This window comes from Anguilla rostrata, chromosome 16, assembly GCF_018555375.3.
Source record: "Anguilla rostrata isolate EN2019 chromosome 16, ASM1855537v3, whole genome shotgun sequence".
Classification (NCBI taxonomy): domain Eukaryota; kingdom Metazoa; phylum Chordata; class Actinopteri; order Anguilliformes; family Anguillidae; genus Anguilla; species Anguilla rostrata.
In genome coordinates this window covers 21449037-21469867 of record NC_057948.1, presented here as the reverse complement: position 1 = coordinate 21469867, position 20831 = coordinate 21449037, and the positions used below count along the sequence as shown (strand labels likewise).

The window sequence follows — 20831 nt, the reverse complement described above, 5'->3', positions numbered from 1 at the left end:
AGAGGAAAATCCAGGTTTTGAAAGAGTGCTCCCAGTATTTTGTTACAATCAGCCAGGTATAATTAATTAGTGAAATCAGCTGGCTGAGTTCATGGTTGGAAGAAAATATGACCGGACTTTTTTTTTTGGGACCCCTGGACTGGACCTTAATTACACTTCTTCGCCCCACCACCCCGCAATAGCTGTACCTTGCCACAACTGATTCAAATACGGTTCAGCAAAGTGGTGAATATTAATAGAAATAATATGCAAAGTATTTACTGAATTGGGAAAAGAACATTTATCAGAAATAATGCAATTTAACAATACGTTAATCACATATCTGGCAGCAAATGCCAATGGCGGTGTTCGCCACTTTCGGGCATAAAGCAAAGCCGATGCACTCTTCTAACAGCCTCATAGCCTGCCAACCGATGAGCTCTTCAGTTTCCTCTTAGCCTGCCACTGGAACCGACGTTTCTTAGTGTTTCGTTCCCTTAAAGATTAAACAGCGAAGTGACAGGTTCCATGCACACATTGTTTATTTTAATCAACGTAGTTTTACCAAATGCAGCGACTTAAAAAATAAAATAAAAAAAAGAGCATTAGCCTACATGTGTGCGGTGTAACTGCCAAAACGCCCCTCAGTTCTTTCCAGTCAATCGTGTTCAAAGCACTGCAGAATCTGGTGTTTGAAACAACGTTGAGGCATGGTTATAAAAGTTGTGCATTCCCTTGAGCGCATGCATTAATTTCTAAGCGATAGACCTGCCACTTCATCAGCCCAATGAAAACGGCAAGGGGAGGCTCCTCGCGCGAAACACTTCCACACCGTCTCCTCCCTGTTACATTTTGCAGACAGGCAGTAAGGCGAAGTACTCGCGGGTATTGTGATATTTGTGAATTCTGCGGATTCATTTTGGCTCCCTCCCCGTTTTTGATCATTTTCTTCAACTTCCTCCAAAGAAAATGCACTGAGCATTGACCGTATTGGGAGGATACTTCTTCTCCAAAGCTTACCATGGTGCAGGCACTTAGAAACAAGACAGTAAGTACTGAGCAAAATTAACAGGTGCACCAATGTTTGAGAAAATTTCATGTGGAGTAATATGTGCAGTTAGTTACTTTCATCAGTCGAGTCATTCTTGTGGTCACAGTTTGTCATTTCTGTTAAGATATTTATCGGCATTAACCGCTCTTGGTGTTGAGTCATTTCGTCCAGGTTTCTATTAAATTTCGAAAAATAATATGCTCCATGATGGTTTCGGTGAGGTGTACAGATGAAGAGATGTATGAAAACCTTGCTCAACTTAATATTTTGAACGTCAGGTAATCTACTATCCTCGCTTGATGTGCCGACAACGGTTGATGTTTACCGATATTTTAAAGTCAGATTGCATTTAATTTTTCACATTTCAAAGAAAATGCATTTATCAAAAGACTATTCACTTCAAAGATTAGTTTCCAAGGTAGTTAGTTCAGTGTCCATTTAAACGCGATCTCTTTTCTTGTTAATGGCTTTATACTTGCCAGTTGTGAAAAGATTGAATACGCGATTTGTATGGGAGCTAGCCACATATGTGGTGCTGAAACTTGACGGACAAAAACGTACTTAGGTGTGGCGAAATACTTCTAACTCGATCAGTTTGAAACATTCGTCATTCTGGCTTTTTCGCGTTAAAGGGCAACATATAAGGCTAACTGCACTTTGACAACTATACATGGCAGAATGCCAAAATAGTCAAAGATGGGTGAAGGGTGACAATATATGTCGACAGCAGAAGCCTACAATTAACATTTATTTATCTATAGGATTCATTTCATGAATTAGAGCGTTTACACAGAGTAACAGCGCATAATAACTACCCGATTATTTAACACTGTGACTAATCCAGCTACTTTGGAATGCGCCTGCAATGTGCGGCATCCTTCCGTTCCCGATGAAGAATTAAAATGGATAAAAGGAGCGCAAGAGTACGTTACTCACAACTATACTTGTTTTCCCCCGGAAAAATAGAATGCCTTTGCGTTTACTCAAGCCGGAAGCTGAGTTACCTCGTATTCTTTAGACAACATTTCATCAATCAAGTGTCCATAAATGGTAGTGACTAACTCCGTGCTTTATTCAGTCTGTACAGGTAGGGCAATAGCTGCCATATTGTGGTCAACCATATGTTATGACTTCGCGATTTGAAAGATGCACGTTGATTTTTGGTCGTGCATACCAGAGTTGGCTGTCAAATCGATTCGTTTCCCAGAGTCTGTTGAGGTATAATTGTTATACCCCAGATGCACTACATGTTTTGAAGTAATTATAATGTCGTTGTTACTTTTATACTAAGCAAAGCTAATTTTTTGAAGAAAGAAAAAAAAACTTAATAAATAGGCTACTTGGTTTTTATTTTTTTTTAAATCTACGAAGTACACTTAAATGGAATATAACTTCATAGGCAAATCTGTTAATTAACACATGTAAGTGGTTTGTGCAGTGTGGTGTTATAGTCCGTAAATGTCAATACATATGTAGTGCAAGTAAGTTAATGGTATCATGTGGAGTAAACGTGTTTAAAAAAAAAAAATAAAAAAAAAAATCTATATTCTGCTTGCATCTGCTGAACTCATTTCTAGGAGAAATATACCAACACACACGCACACACACACACACACTTCCTATGACAGGTTCATGCTAATCATATAATGACCATAATCATGAGATGACAGAAGACATACATGAATTTAACCAATGCGTTATGGTATCCCCTTATGCAAATGGAAGTGTAATATCATTTAAAAATGTTTCATAGAACACCAATGTCACAAATTAGCACATCACTGATCGTTATGCAGACTTTAAAACCATTTCTTTAAAAATATTTGCTAATTGTATATATATATATATATATATATATATATAATATAAATAACTCTTAAACAACCACTCATCATTACATCAATGTTATGATTATCATAGAACACAGAATCATAGATTCTTCTAAATTAGCTCATCATAATGAAATAGTGTATTGTAATCTAACAAGGAAACTACTGATTCAAATTTATCACAAAATATAAATTGGCTACATTGTATAGGAAAGCAGCAAACATTCCCAGACAGAAATACATACATATTACTGCTGCTAGTAACATGGCACAATGTTCCACTGTTTCAAAGGTACACACATAAGAAATATATTTATTTAAAGAAAAACACTTATCTATGTCTAAATAGGTTTTTTGTTTTAATTGCATATACATTTGACAGCACAAACCACAATTTTGCATGCAAAAAGTAGAACAATTGTATTAATTAATTTAGATTAATCAGTTTATTTATTTATACATTCATACATGCATACATGCATACGAAAATACTACTACTACTACTACTACTACCTCAACCACAACCACCACCACCAACAACAAAAACAGCAATCTTAATCTTTTACACCACAATACTTATGTTTACAATGTTATAGTGCAGTTTACAAGGAGACAGGAATCAGCAAGGTCGACAAAAATACCTGTAGAGTGTTCATTATGAGGGAGAGCTCTGTGATAACGGAGAAAGTTTATTGGTGTGTAATTTATTATATGAACAGCTGCTTTGCGTTGAGCCTTTTTAAAAGGAGGGGATATTTATCAAAATATAACTCTAAACATGCATAGAGCACTATTTACTTACAAAGGTGTAATTTTGACAGTATAATGTGTACTTGTTTTAAATGACCAGATTTGCTCTTAATACATTTTGTGGTTTCATTTTTGCAAAAATTGTGTAAACACTCTTCTTTCTCCAGGTATTGCACACTGAAGAATCAACAAATGGATGGCCACATCGAAAGAACACACCCTCTGTCCTTCCTGAAAGCACAACTTGCTGTGTGATTGATCCTCACTCCATCATGAGCCTGAAAGCTGAAATCCAAAGTAGAGAGAAATAAGTTTTCATCAGAGGGAGTGTTGCATTTCTTAGGAAATAATGGCAAAACGGTTGGAGGTGCTGACAGATATATGGACTTCCTTATTGCTCATGTGGATTATGTGTGTTTCTCTTATGTCCACGACACCCTTGGTCAACCAGTCAAAAAGTTTACAAACTGGATCTGTCATGGGCCTCCATGGGCCTGGCGAAGGACAAAGACTCCTCAGTCGTGCCAAGAGGGGATGGGTTTGGAATCAAATGTTTGTGCTGGAGGAGTTTTCTGGACCTGACCCAATTCTAGTTGGCAGGGTGAGTATTCTGGCATTCCAATTGTCAGTCGGATATTAAGCTTGCTTATCGTGTGGAAACATTAATTCAACAGTTCGATTGTTTATGCATTTTTCATTTTTTGTGAACATCGGAGATGGAAATGGAAGCATCACCAATTGTGCTGAGGGGAAAAGGGCTGCACTAGCATGATCACCTAAATTTCCCCCAGGTGTGATGCGTGGCCTCACTGGCCTGTCATGGCAAATTATAATGGAATATACCATTGTTCCATATTTATATATTTTTTTTAGTTCCCACTGTCATGAGATATATGAGATATGCATACAAGATGCATTGTCACTGAAATAGCTCACATTAGCATCTGTAAGCACAGCCCATTTATAAATAAATGGGTGGGCCTATTCAGAGGCTGGAGGGCCTGGGAGGATTTTTGGGAGATTTGGGCCAGAGTATCTTGCCCACAGCTTGATTCCAGAGACTGCTCGGTATCCAGAACCAGGTACCAGCTCAGACCAAAGTCTTTTGTTCCGGCTGTTTCTGTCTTATTCCATCATCTGCTCCTAACAAAGCAGAACATTTCCTACAACCTGTAATCTGGGGCGAGATGAGGAGTTTGGTACCTGGATGTGTTTATAACCAAAAATATTATCAGAATGCATTTTTTTCCAAAATATCTTGACTTATTACTTTTTTGTAGAATAAATAATGTACAAAATATTTACATTTGCCCACCTTCCAATTTTACTTTCTGGCTATATTTGTCACAACAAATGGGCATATTAATAAAATATTGCTCCCCCATTGTCTTTACACCTGTGTTTGCCTAAGATCACAAAATACAAAGTTAAGAGCCACATAAATATTTCAGTTTGCTCATTTAAAGGGTCCCTATTGGAACCGGAATTGTTTGAAGATTAAAAATGCATTTCAGATGGCTTTGCGAAGTGACCTCCAAGGAAAAGCTTTGGATTGGATCGTTACAGCTTTCTGTTGGACTATGCAAGCGTGCAGCATTTTCATGGTTAGGCAGTGAATGAGAGCTCTTTGAGACAAACTACATTGAGACTGGATTCCTTTCTTTTGGAATTTATATTTAATATTTGCTCCTTATTGCGATAAGCAGCTTGTTTAAAACATTTCTGTTTATCATGCTTCCTTTGTGACTTAATGGTATTACTGGATTAATTTTAAAAGGCAATGGACAACTGATAATTATTTGATTAGTAAGAGTTGGTGACAGGATGTTGGTGAATTTAGCACACCCTTAATGATGCAGTGCTGACTGAGTTGCATTTTTTCCCAAGGTTAAGTATTTGTGAGCAGCATAGATATGCTCTATGTTGCAGTGAGATAGGAGGCCATAGAGCGAGTTTAGATTGAGAATACCCCCTCCCCCCTCCCCACCCCAACACACCATCCCATCAACAGCTCCAGAGCTGCAATTTCCTCTCTTGCGCTTAATTAAAAAATGAATCATGTGGAAGGGGGTGGTGCCACTAAAATGGGTCATACATTTCAGATCTTTGTGTTTGTAGGCTTGTGGTTCTGGGCTGATTATCGAGGAACCTCAGGCAAAGATTAGACTCATTCTATCTCAGACATTTTATGGCTTCGCCCTCTGATGTTTAATTATACATATACCTCCTGTCTTGTCAGTTACCAAACTCCTCTGTATTCAAACTGGCAGTCAGCAGAGACCATTAGCATATATGTAAAAGTGTGCATGGCAGTGTGGGAGAGGGAGCCGGTAACAGTGCATGACAGCATCCTCCTTGCTTACAACTTCAGATTTTGACTGAGGGATTCTGGCTTGGGAAACAAGACCTCATTCACCATACCATTCTGTTTTGAATGAAGCACATAGTAAACAGCTGTAAACAGCTATTGACAAGCTGACTTCCAAAGCTTTTACTGAAACATTTTAGTTTTTTCACTTTATATACAAATTTGGAATGGTAAATTGTATTCTTAGGCCTGTCTCATCACTGCAAAATCATACATCAATTCAGGAGAACATGTATTTTGGAAAGCATCCTCTGAAGCACGTGATGCCAGCCTCTGCTTCTTTTCACTCTGCAGTCCCATCAAGTGGAACAGTCAAACTTGTTCTATGAGGTGGGGAATACCATGTCAGTGGAAATATAGGATATGTACATCTATATTGGATGATCTGAGCAGGGATTTCAGCACTTTCTACACATGTCATTCCCACCCTCCTCTTTAGGGGAGCAAAACCAATTGAAAAAAACATAATCTGTAATAAAGTCATTATATTTAGTCTTTGCTTGCAAATCCTTTTGCATTCAATGACTTCCTGAAGTCTCCAAACAATAGACATCGCCAGATATTCATCTTCCCTGATGATGCTCTGCCAGGCCTGTACTGAAGCCATCTTCAGTTCCTATTTGTTGCTTGGGCATTTTACCTTCAGTCTTGTGTTCAACAAGTGAAACGCATGATCAGTTGGATTCAGGATAGGGGGTTGACTTGGACAGTCAAGAAAATGCCACTGTTTGGCCCTGAAAAACTCCTTGGTTGCATTATCAGCATGTTTCAGGTCATTGTTCTGGTGCAAGGTGAAGCACCATGCAATGAGTTTGGAGGCATTTGGTTGGATCTGAGCATATAAGTGTATCTGAATTCTGTAAACTTCAGAACTCATCCTGCTACCATCAGCAGTCACATGACTGATCCTCAAAACAACATGTGATTTGTGCTTATTTTCAGTTCGACTCGATTTTAACAACACAGACATGGATTGTCATGGGATACAACATGTGGATATGCAGTGGATACCAATCACTGTCCTAAGTATTTGGAAGTGAGCTCTCAGCTTGGAATATGCTTAGCCATATGTGAGCTTTTAAATAATAAAAATGTCTTAATGTAAAATGAATTACACAGAGATGTTTTATAATCTTAACACATGCCACTGGGGAATAAGGATACTCAAGCAATCATGCCCCATACTGTTATGCTTTGTTGAGGAAATGTTGATACAGAACAGAGGCTTCCTATGCGAACTCTCGAAGACTACATCCCTGTGTGTTTTTCAGCAATCTCAGAAATGCTAGTGGTTAAGTCAAATAAGGCAGGCATGTACTGGTTGTATTGTATGGTTAAGTATTCTTGTGGAACGTGACTTTCAGGTTGAGCTTCCTCCTTTCCACAGCATGTATACAGTAGTTTAGATCAAAGAGGCTGCACATCCCTTTAGACATTGACCAGTTTGTACCTCTGGGAGCTGAATCCTTTGCGACCTGACAGCCCCTTTTGATTTAAACAGTGCATTGCCTTTTTGTTTAGTTCGACTTTATGTGAGAAAACAGGCACATTTCTCCCCCACTGGGATCTGTTGTTCTGTATAACACACCTCATTATGTACCTTAGATATTGTTCAACCTCACAATATTAGCATCATTGTTTCAAATCTAGCTTTTTCTTTATTTCTGAGATCATAAACCCACTGACTTGTTGCACAAACATGAGATTCACTGGATTTTGGAACAATCATTTATCGTTTATATTTAGCTATAAGACAAGAGAAGATTTTATTTGTTGATACAATGGGGAAAGAAGGCATTATTAAACAAAAGATGAAGGCCTTCAGAAAGTATACTGTGTGCTACATCTGTCCACATGTAGCACACTGTGTGAAATCAGTGCTGGATACATACAAGTTTTTAAAGACCGTTGGAGAACAGTCAGAAGTATGTCTGCATTGGGTAAGGAACAGGCCTTGCAACCTAAAGTTTGCATGTTCAATTCCCAGGTAGGACGCTGTTGTTATACCCTTGAGCAAGGTACTTAATGTGCATTGCTTCGGTATATATCCAGCGGTATAAATGGATACAACGTAAATGCTATGTAAAAACGTTGTGCAAGTCGCTTTGGATGAGAGAGTCTGCTAAATGCCCATAAGGTAATATAATGCACACCTTCCCTGCCCCCGCCTGCACCAGCACCCTGATGGAGCTGAGTGCAAATGTTCTTCACATTTCTGCAGGTGACCCACATTGGTGGAGTGCCCAGTTTGTGATCTGGTGATTAGAGAGAGCGGGATTCACGGATGTGAAAAATGTTCCCTAAGGGGGCAGCCATGTTAAAGTTCCATATATCCACTTCAGTTAAGCAAGAGGGGGCAGCAGTGCTGACACAGATACAGACAGCTTTATCCCCAGTCTGACTGCTCTGAGCTGACTGACAAGGGCTTAGCAGATCAAAGGTCTGCCTTCAGATCCCTCTCATTTCAGTCTTGCCAACTTGCCCTCTGATCTAAAAAGATCTTGTGCATTAATCTGCATTTGCTCAGGTTAAAATGAAGGCAGCACAAGTCTCCTAATGAGCACCAAGCTTTCTGATGATTGACAGCCAGGGTGTGAGAGTAAACAGAAGAATTAAAGGAGTTTTTAATCGCTATTGATTGTAAGACAGTATAAATTAACACTGGCTGTACCCAAAGATGGATAATATTTCAATTACATGTATTTGTATTCTTTTGAGCATTGTTTAATTTGGTTGTTATTATTGTAGGGGAAAACACCTCTACGAATTGTAGAATAGTGAGGATAAATAATTAAAATGTGTCTGTTTTAACCATCTTCACTAGTAGGAACCAAGGAATGCAGGAGATATAAATATATTACCTCATGCGGTGATCAAACAGTTCAAAAGTATCGGTCTTATAATTAATCAGTCTCGTAAAATTAATTAAATCATGATTATGAATTTTAACATTAAATATTAAAATAATAACCAATGATGTAACAGCATGTGCAAGTTGAGGAGGTAGGCTCCAGCAGTTATCCAAATAACAATTAGACCGATGACAATGTTTAATAAACTAAATGTATTAAACAAACAAACATCTAAACTAAATTCCTGAAAGGCTAAAGGGAGACACACATGGTACCTGACAGAACAATGGCTCCTGATATGAATGGCTCCTGATATGAATCAGCTTTTAGCATGTGCTGCTAAATATGGGCTGGAAATCAGGATGGTTCCGTGTACAAAGGACTACTGAAGTTAACTGATCTCAACGCACCTTTGCATTCTATGTATATGAGACCATATAGATTGACTGAGCATATATTAGTGCAGGAGTGGATGCATGCACAGATCTCAGTTATAAGGAAGGCAGATTGTAAGATCATGTTAGTAATAGAGTGTACATCGATATATTAGCTATGCGAGGTAGGCAGCTGTATCTAACTAACGAGCGACGTGATATAATCTAAATACATTACATACAATCGATAACACACTTCTTTGTAAACAAAGAACAAACAGAAGTTTCCTAAGCTAGTTAACGCCTGGATGTTTTTCAGTGTTACTGCAGGAATGCAGATGGTTCCGTGTGGTACTGGCTTGTCCAAGGAAACTGACTTGGGCATTGGCTCGGAATCTCCGTTGCACTGTCAATAGAAAACCTGGTGTTCGTCTTCTTCCGTCCTTGCTGGAGCTGGAAGTAGCTTTGCTTTGTTTGTCGTCAAAGGAAAGTACATCGACTACACGTACTTAGCTTTTTCCTGTGTTGAGGAATGATAGCAAGTGTAAAGTTTGTAAACAAATTGATCTCTGGATGGATCCGTTTATGTAGTTTTTTTCCAGTATAGCTAACAAGTTTACTTTGATTAATAAATCGCCGGTCGTGGCTATAACCCGAGAGAGCCAGTGTATCTCTTTGCGTGTTCTGTACAGGCAGGCCTTAGCTTTCTTTAGGCCTGAGCCCTTAGAGAGTGCCTTGTGCATGCCTCTCCAGTTGAGCCGTGAAGAGAACAAGGGGAGAGGAGAGAGTGGAACGCACATTCTACAGGCGTCTACATGAAGTACCCAGTCCATGAGATCAGTCTGTCTGTGATCGTGTGGCGATTTGGTCTCCTATCACATACCTTTATTTTTTATATTTACTCTTAATACTTATGTAATTCTGATCAGATTCACCTGTCCATTTTTCATTTTGCTGATTATTATCCATTTAGAAATGAAATGGTCTCACAGCATTTTTGCTGGTGGATATGATAACTTGATGTCACTTAATAAAATTTGCCCTGACATGTCCAATTATTGACGGGGCTGGGGTTCACATCAGTTGCTAAGAGTGTGGAAAGCTAACCAACAAAAGCTAATATTAATTTGTTACTATATATCTGTGAAAATGAATAATGGTACTTTGCAGAAGGCACGTGTGCTTGTAGACCACTGTGTGGCGTGGACCCCAGGAAGAGTAGCTGATTGCCACGGCATCAGCTAATGGGGATCCTTTAAGTAAACAAATTTAAATAAACAAATGTATGACGAAGCTTTACAAATCTTGGTCTAAGATAAGGGGAGTAAGGTACTCTAGACCTTTGCCTTTTCCATTTAAAAGATGGACAAATATTTACATAGAAAACTAAACGGAAATTAGTTACGTGACAATTATGTGCTCCTATGCCATTTACAACTAAACATAATACTTGTAAAGAAAAGTATTTTTTATTTTGAAAATACTGTATAGTGTTCTGATATATTTTCAGAACCCGTATTATGCAATTTAATACCTTCATTTCTGAGTTTTTTTTTAAATTTTTTTTTTTTTAATTGCTGTATATTTTTGCTATATTTTGTCTGGCTGTACCTTTTATATCCACATACATTTTTTTACTTGCTCCTCTGCCAATGTAAAATATTATGTTTGGTTCTTCTGCTTCAATTTGGGCTTATAATCATAATATCCTTAAGAGCTGACAAGAAAAACGGAAAAAGCCTTGCCTATTAGTTAAATGTAAATATAATATTTAAAAAAAATACACATTTCCTAAAAAATCTTGCAGCATACCAAATGAAGGATATCATAATGACGGGAAGTTACAATTAAACATTCACCAATGTGTCAAATAAGCATAATTTGTTTAAAATATGGCTTATATAGTGTATGCTATCCTGCATTTGTTCAAATTACCTGACCCTGGTCCCTTTTCTAAGGCTGTTAGCAATGGATCAGGAAGATTAAATAATTAACAGTTGGCAATGCTGGCTGCTCTCATAGCATCTGCAGTGTCTGGTGCTGCTAGAGCTAATAAGGGTGTTGCTCAGGCAGAATATTTTATAAAATGTAATTTTATATAATGGCTAATCATTCAGAACATCTAGGTTAATGTTGTTTGTAGCTTTGAAAATAAATAGTCCCTTACTATGCTTTGTGAATAATGATATGTCATTGTTAAATCAAAAGCATGGTGCTTTGAAAGCACAGCTATTGCAATACCAGCTTAGGTTTGAAAACGGGCCATGCCCACTTCTGGTATTTTTTTCCTAATATAGATACAGATGCATATAATTTTGTTGTTTGAACAGATACAGAAATTATCATCAGTTGCACAAGCATCTAAAACAACAGATTGTAACACCCAAAGACCTGTAATCATCTTTAAGCTGTTATTGCAAGATTCAAAGCACAACGTGTGCATATGTGCCCCCAGTTTTTAGTGGCACAAAATAGCTTTCATTTGAAAAGGAGGTTAAGCAGTTTAAAACGATGTCTTTATGTGGCACAGAAAAATAAAAAAAAATGCTCCTCATATTTTATCAGCAAAAGTTAGTTAATTCCAAGGGAACATAATGTTTGGAGAGAAACATTTGGCATTGTACTTTTACTTTGGCAGATGGGGTTTAATAGCTTTTTTGTTGTTGCTAGGTAAAACCTCCATATGCAGGGGCAGAGACAATAGTTACAGCTCTGTGGTAGAAGTTGGAATTGTTCATAGCTTGTTTGCTTAAAGTTTTATTGTACTGCAAGTGATCGATTGAAAGGGTACAAGCTATACTTTAGCGTGCTTTTTATATTCAATCACTGTTGAACTCATTCGCTTCCTCCAGTTTTCAAAAGTTTCCTCCACAGTAGAATAACTATTTTGTCACGTTATGTCATACCGCCTCTATCATTACCTAATCTCTGGTCCAACTAGCTAGACAGCAGTACATGAGGTAATTCCTAGAAGGCAACGAGCAAGCTAGATAACTATTTGTTCTAATAACAATGAGTTTGTGAGTAATTTTATTGCAAGTGAACTACAAGAGGTACCAGCCTGGTGGTATTTTTCCAGTTGGCTACACCTACATTGTTTCAGTTCAAGATGAGGAAGCCACAAAACAATGAAGTAGATTTTACATGTGACATAAGAAATTAATTTGCATTTTGTAAGCACATAAATGACTGCTCTTTAAGTTGGAGTATTAATCATTCAGTTATCAGTAGCCAGCAAACAAACAGGATCAACTAAGGGTGGATTTTTAATTGTATTTTTTAATGTTATATATTGGATTAAATAGGATGACATGACTATTGTATAGCCATATTGTTGAAAAAACCTATGCATTGTGCATGTTGATACTATAAAGAATGAACAGATTCTGTGACTGGTTGAAGTTTGCATATTTTTATAAGCAGATATAGTCCAAGATTATTGAAGTGTATTATGAAATTTGTTGTTTTTATTATGAAGATAATTCATATTTGCAGGCCTGGAACACTGATAGTGACAGTCTGTATCCTGTGTCTGGGGCAGACCCAGTTTTTGATTGAATGCCCCCGCATCAACCACAATCACTATCTTTCTCTTTGTTTTGCTATAATAAAATATCTATAATAGATAATAACAATAGATTGTTATTCATACATAGACAAGAGTCAACTTTGATTTCATCTTGACAGAACAGCTGTTGTATAAATGCCTGTACTACTTCCTGAGCAGTAATTACATTTGCATATGGCCCTACTCACTTCCTGCCACAGCACGTTTCACAAGAGATTAATGGTAAATATGTGACCAAAAACATTTACACTAAGCAGGAAATGTGTTGTTAAGTTTAATGACCAGCCATGCATTTTATCATTTGAGTTTTACTTCACAAGGCAGGTGAGGCCTGTTATCCCTTCCACTTCCACTGTGTGTGTGTGTGTGTGTGTATTTGCATTTACTGGGGATTGCATTACAAAAAACGTTGCACTCAAAATATAATGATGAGTACAGAATAAATGTGTTATAGTTCAACAGTACACTTTCTTCTTTTAGATTCTATGAGTTATTCTTTATCCCATGCTCTCTGCCTCAACCTGTGCAAGAGACAGAACCCAGGACCCTTTGGCAAAGCAGATACTGCGGAATTATACATCTGCAGTGACTCAGAGTGAATGCAGCGGCCCCTGTGCGGGAGTGAAACAGTGCAAGTGCTGATGATTACACAGATAGGGGCTTTATTCCACTGGCTCATCTCCCTACTCTGTATGCACCAGCCGGGCCACGGGATCTGCAAAGTGTCAACTGCTATTCATTGTTCTTCCTATTAGACGGCTCAGGAATCTGCAATGAAGTGTGAATGTTTCAAGATGCAGAAATAGGGGTAAGGTTGTGGGTCCCAGTCCTCTTAAGCTATGCCACAGGTATTTGTTGCATATTATATTTTTATTATTTCATAGGTTATTTTTTTATAATAACTATTTTGGGATGTTGCTGGACAATGCATGGTTCAAGTAGCCTACTTGCCATCCCACCAGCAAATATGTGATAACAGAGGACATCAGGAAGGGGGCAAATACATTTTATCACAGCACTGTATGAAGGTTCTATTCATAAATAGTATTTTTCTTCAGGTGATTTGTTGGTAAATGTTTCTCCGGGGAATTAAGATTTCATAATTAATAGTTAGCTGCCTTACTGATACTTAAATTAGGGGAATAAACACAGACTTGTAGTGGTTAAAGAACTAGGCTAGTTACCAGAAGGATGAGATCTAAATTGTAGGTTGGCACTGCTGTTGTGTCCCTGGGCAAAGACATGAACATGAATTACTTTAGTAAATATCCTGCTGTATGAATGACTCATATATAATGTAGACTGTCCAGGTTTCTATGGATAAAGGGATTTGCTCAGAAATTCCATTAACATGAGTAAAATACAAACTGAATCAAATTTTTGTGTTGGTCACCTTATTCTGAGGACTATTAAACATGTTCATTGAATGAATGAGTGATTGGCAATCAGTTTTTTTTTTTTTTTGCATTAGAGCACACGGTTAATGAAAGTGACTTATGATTTTATTAGATGTTACAGTGCTCACCCTATACATCTGGGCAAGTGAAGCCAAATATTTGCTAATAATCTTTGATGTGATGACTTGGAAATGCAAATAGACATAAAACCGTTGTGGTTTAATTTTCCACCAAATTAGATCAGTGGAAAAAGATGCCATTAACCTTGCTAATAGGAATTATTCACATGAAGCAGATCACTTCAATGGACCACTCATCAGTAGATGTGATTCAAGTACCTTTTTGTTCTTCTGGTGAACTATAACCTTTCTCACACCAAAAATTCTGAACAATTTGAGTTACACTTGGTTTAAGGTGCATTTAACACTAGAATAGCCATGGCATGTCGTTTGGCATTTGGGGTTATTAAATATCAGTGACTCATTAAGATTACACATTTATCCATTCATGATTTTCATAAATATATGAAATCGATAAATATTTATTTTATTTCTTTTAATTGAAAAATGGAAGAGGAAATAAAATACCAGATATAACTAATTTAAACTATCACTGCATTATTCTCAGTTGGCACATGCGATTGACTGAAACTGTTACAAAAATAATTTTTGATGACTGTGTCAAAACTACTGTTCAAATTCTCCTTGATTACAGTTTGTGAAACAAATCTATAATCGATAGCCTACTAATTACAAAATATTTATGAGAGATAAGATCAGATCAATCATGGTGATTTATCATAAGAAAGCCATTCTGTTGCAGGCAAAATCAGTCTTTCAGTGTGTACTATAACATGCCTACACATAAAAAATGTAGCCTATTATTTTTTTGATGGTAGGTATTACATGGAGCAATTACACTGTTTACTATGCAAATGCTTAAACACATCATGTGGCCAGATCACCGCTGTGCTAGTGTTAATATGCAAGTACCTTTCATACGAACCTGTACTCTTGATCAATTCCTACAAAATTATACATAAAGTAAGTAACCAGTATTTCATGGAAATCTGCATACTGTATTGCTTTCAACTTCACATAATATAACTAAGACAGGACACACTGTACAAGGAAAAACTAGTGATTAGCTATAATCATTCTAGGCAACTATGCATTTGTTTATTTTTATTATTTCTGAAATCTCTGCACCGTGCTCCTGATAAAATATTGTCCATGCCATTGTGGACTATGGTCAGGGGTGATACATATATCTCTTTACTGATTGAGGGTTTCAGTCTCTAGGGTATTTCTTGCCTCATAACTTCATTGTGCCTCCTCTGTCTGACTGGTTAGCTGCAACATTCCTTCTCAGGATATACTGGATTTTCCTGGGTGGCGACAGTGTATCTCAGCTGGTGGATTGTTTAGTGGAAAGTAGTGGTGGTTAGTATTACTCATTTTTAAGGATCTGTGTGCCAGGTATGCTCCCGCCAAATGAACAGATCATCACAGTGATAGCAAGGGCCTACAAGTACAATTACAAATGGGCATTCAGTTCTGGAGGAGAAAAGAATAGTTGTAATCCACAAGTGATGTTGTGATTTTAGTACTATATAATATCAACTAGAGTTTGTTCTGTTCTGATCTGCTCTGGATCCTTATGGAGATCTGAATTAAAAAGACAAAATAAATAAATTTGATTGTTGTGATCGCAGATTTTGTGAGATTTTGATTGCAGATAATTTTACTGCATAAAAAAAATATTTACAGCTCACACCATCCTTCTTTACCATTGTTAGACAGATACTGTTGTGTTTAATGATCTATTCTTTGGTGTTTGCATGAAGGAACTCATTCATTTCAAACTTCTGCCAGTGCCCATCAACCATTTGTGGTTAATATTTGATTTCTTCCAGCCAAACTGAATCTGTTTGACATGCCAAGAATGTGAATGACTATGGTGTTTATAACCAATGTCATGCCGTAGTGAAAATATGCTCACCTCACACCCTGCTGTACACATACAGTGGAAGCTTGGCCAGTAGCTTCACATTCCAGGTTTATACTGCTCTACAATATAAAACATACAGAAGAAACCCTGGCAGAAAAAGGGCAGACAGGAGAGCTTCAATTTGCAATGATATGAGGTCGATTATTTTCTGTCTTTAGCTCTTATAATTAGCTTCCCATTTGCTTGGTGTGGTCTTAAAGTGAGCATTGACTTAGGTACTCAGGTTCACTTGATACTTCACCTACAGATGTGACCCCAGCTTTTAAAAGTGCAAATATACTGCTGTCCGTTCCCCCATATCCATTTTACTCAAGGTCCAAGCACTAAACTGAAAATACAGTACTCTTGTAAGGACTGGTTGTTATAATGGTGCAACTAGACGTGTACTTCATGGCAAAGTGAGCATGTGTGGGTAGAGCAATAGACAAAACAGAAGATAGTGGGAGTAATACCTAATCTTTTGCTAAACTGAACCACTTTATTCCACCACACATATTTATGCGAAGAACAGGGAATGCATCACAATGTGTTGGTGTGAAAAATAAACAAAGCTGTGCCACAAAAATGATGATATGATAAAACTGTGTTCAGCAGATTCCTTTAAATTCAAATGGAATAAAAGAAAGTTCATACAGAGAATCAAACAAATGGGCATTTCTAGCCTGTCTCACACATCTGGAACTGAAAAGGCTATGATTCTTAAGTTTTATCACAGATTAATTATTTATGTTTAATGATCCCGTCACAGCAGAAAAAATGATGTAAATGAATATTCAATAGGCAGTGTGAACAAGTCAATGCTCACACAAACTCAAGTCTTTTGAAACAGCTGCAAGCTCTCCCTTTATTCACTGCTTGGATGTTCAGAGCTTTGTTCATTGCAGTACTTCAGAAATAAATGAGAACGAAATATTACAGCAAAGTAATACAAAGAAGATACAGGCAGGTGCAACAAAGCAGAACAAGGCCGTACAGATGGCCATTGGACACATTTTGTGAACAACAGTTTCATGTTTTGGCTTAGATGACACATGGAAAATTCAGACCCTTATACAAAAATACAGATTCATTATGAATGTTTAATGCTTATCAGGGTTTTAAATGTATTTTTACCTGAATTTAATGTGTTGAGATTGAAAATGCTAATATTACCAGTATGTATATCGAAGTGACCTTTTCCTTTTGTTAATGTTGTGTGTTTTCATAAATCTGGTGCTGATATCCTAGGTTGTGTAAGTACTTCATGACAGCACAAGAACCCTCTTTATTTGTTTGTCAATGATCTGGCATACTACTGCTGGGAGTATTAAAATAGACTTTGATTTCAATGTCCACTGGAGGCTAATTTCTTCTCAGCGTATTTCTGTAGAAAGGAATAATTGCATTGAATACTGTATACCATGCATTCACAAACATTTATACACACACTGGAATTTTGTAAAAGCATAACATGACCCACAGCTCAGCTTTATTTCCCAAATTTAACTAGTGCCGGTACTTGTGTGAGAATTATAGCTCTTCATTTTACAAGGGTTTTCTGGTTATTAATCTGATACAAAACAATGAGGAGAGGGCACTAACACACAGGGATGTTTGTACCCTGTTTTTAAATCTCATTCCCTCATTCCCATTACTTGCCGGTGGAGCTATTTTGTACTATGTTACGTTGTGTGATTTAATTGATTTGCCAGAGGTGTACATTCTGCAGAGCTAAAAATAACCATATGTGTGTAATTAAAATAATTTCATCTCAGCCTTCCTGTACCTCTTCCATTTGTCGACATGCATCATACTGTACAGTACAACTTGTCTTCTAGGTATTTTTTCTAATTCGAGAGAAAATTAGAGAGAGGTCTTCAACAATGTGCAGTTTTGTATCTTTATCTTATAACTGATGAAATGATTATTTTATCTCACAACAGAACGTTAATGAGTCTTCCATAATCCATATCCTACTATCCCTTACCCAGATGTCCATTATGTAAATCATAGTCAAGCACAAGCACACGGCTACCCCATTCTTCTCAGCCTGGTAGGTGAATACACTGAATGGGACATGAATCTACAATCTACATTAGATGCACCACTTTTGAAATCTAATACAAAAATACAACCTATGTAATTTTGTTTTATGATATGTATGAGTATAGTGAAAAGAAAACCTACTCTTGTTGTGTATCGTTGTTGTTGACGTTGTTGAATGTAAGTACAGCGTACTGTAAACCCTTTGAGATTGAAATATTTTTTGCAAGGGGGACCTGATACATACAGTTGAATGTTGACCTTTTCAAAGGAACAGGTTTTTAAATGTCCCCTTTTTTGTGTTGCCTGGTGAAATATAATTGAACACTTGATAGTTCTTTCTTCATGGATTCTTATCACTCATAATGTAGCTGAAAGGATTCGACAATAACCCACTCCCCACACTTTATATCCACACATTGAATGTATGCTAGATGTCCCTTGTTATTGTGTTCCCACCTCTGGCTTCTACATCCATAAGACATCTGTGCTAGTGATCTGTGTCTGTGACTAGACTTACCATTATTGTGTCTCATCTGCTCCCTGCTAAACAGTGAAAAATGCAAATAAGATGATTAAATATTGGCAGATAAATATTGAGAGTTTTCATGTGTGCCCCAGTGTTGAACTCATCTTTCCTCTGTCAATTTCGGTCAATCTCTACTGATCATTGGTGTTTTGCATCCAATTCTCAAGTGTCACCCGAATATCTGCATGAATATTGATGGTAAAATTATGCATGATGCATGACCTATGATTTCTGAGAAATAAAGAGTGAGAAGTAGGAAGTGACTCAGGAGACTGGATAAGCACTTTGTTCCTCAGTCTATACATCAAACCCTGTTGGAAGTCCAGGTGACACTTGAGAAATGAACTGAAAATGTGGATGATCACAATGGATTAACGGAAAATCTATTGATTAATGCTGAATGAGCTCTGGAGGCTAGGGAAGTCAATGTCTTATGTGCAAAATATGTTCTTAATTGATAAATGGAAAGAAGGCATGTGTGGATGCAGAACATAAGAATGGCTTAAACTCATTATATGCCATGTGAAAAAATAGTATGCCAAAGTATACAATTTTATACTTAAGAATACTTTAGGTATAATTACAGTGTATATCAAGTGTGCTTAGTATACTATTTTTTTCTGCTTCAGACCCCCACTGAAACAAATCAGCATTTTGAAAGAACTAATAAGATGAGCTGACATATAATTGTAAATTGAAACCTTTTGAACGCACAACGCAACGCATCAAAAAAACAAAAGCCACAGTCAACCTGCCTGATTTCTGCAAAGCAAAGTCTTTGTTCAAGCTTGTAGTGGCATTGGAGGTCATATTATACATATAAGCTCTACATCTTTGTCCTATCAAAGAAAAAGGAATCCTGATTTTCTTTGTCAACTGATCAGCTTCAATATATTGAGCAAATATATTCACTGATCTGATTATAAAGTGCTCCTATGAAATTAAATCACAGTATATTATTATTACTGTTATTATTATTATCCCCTTTTCAAAATATGGCACTGACAACAGAATAATATACATGAACCATAGCCATTCAGCTCATGCACTTCACTTAGCTTTGTCATATGCACAAAAGTCATTTCCACACCTGTCACAGTAATTCCAAAAATGCATAAACAAACTTCAGTATATATGTACCTTATTTGTCTCATATTTCTGGGCAAAACTGACGCAGAAGCTGGTTTCTGAGCTGTACTTGGGCTGTCAGTCTACATGTTTGCATCACAGTCACATACTGTAATGTAATGGGTATCTATAGCCAGTACATTTTGACTATATAACAGTTTGTTCTCACTAGGCTTGCAGACACTGTGAAAAACAACACCAATTGTCTCCAAGTACAAAGCAGTACAACTGTTAGAAAACCAGGCTTGCATTGTTGCTTGCACTTTTTCAACAAGCAGGTGGAACTTTAGCCTAATAATGCTGTGTAGGTTCAAAAGCAATATTTTCACAGTAGAATACAATGTCCAAGCAGATATGCCCAAGAACGAAGGGTGGCATACTTAAGTCACTGTAAATTAATTTTGTTGCTGTGTACAGTAGGGTAAGCTGTCCCCAATGTCCATAAAGAGTTAGGTAAAAAGGCATTCATATATTCTGCTCTCTTTACCTGGAATATGTTACAAAAATATTTGAAATGTTCTAACCGGATTTCTCTTGGTGTCTTTAAATCTATGATTATGGATATAGAGGCAGTCTCATTGCAGTGTCTATGTTCTGGCTATATTTGGTGCTGTGTTTTATATTTATGATTGTGATTTTAACTCAATTTCCTGTATTTTTATATATGTTGTCTGTCTCTAACTTTATGTATTGATTTGTTGCTGCCTGTTTTGGCTAGGCCTCTTGAAAACAAAATTTTGAATCTCAGTGAGCCTGTCCTGGTTAAATAAAATGTAATAAAAAATAAAGCTTATGATGAAGGGATAATATTATTTCAGTTTCAGAATATATTATTGATTGGCCCAATTTTTGCACGTGATAAATTATATTTTATGGGTTTGTCGTGTCAAACAAAAAAATGTACTTCAAGTAATTCAAGTTGGACAGTGAATGTTTTTAGAGGCTATAGATTTGATCATAAAAAATCTGTTTTT

General features: G+C 37.0%; 1 protein-coding gene across 1 annotated transcript in view; it reads left to right on the top strand.

Moving 5' to 3' along the window:
* Positions 1 to 648: 648 nt before the first annotated feature.
* The window catches only part of LOC135242066 (cadherin-8-like), a 75481-nt gene continuing 55298 nt past the window's right edge, over positions 649 to 20831 (top strand). Inside the window, exons 1-2 of the mRNA XM_064312965.1 lie at positions 649 to 1027; positions 3777 to 4210. Coding sequence (XP_064169035.1) covers positions 3959 to 4210 — 252 coding nt within the window. The 5' untranslated portion in view covers positions 649 to 1027; positions 3777 to 3958. The remainder of the gene's footprint in view (positions 1028 to 3776; positions 4211 to 20831) is intronic.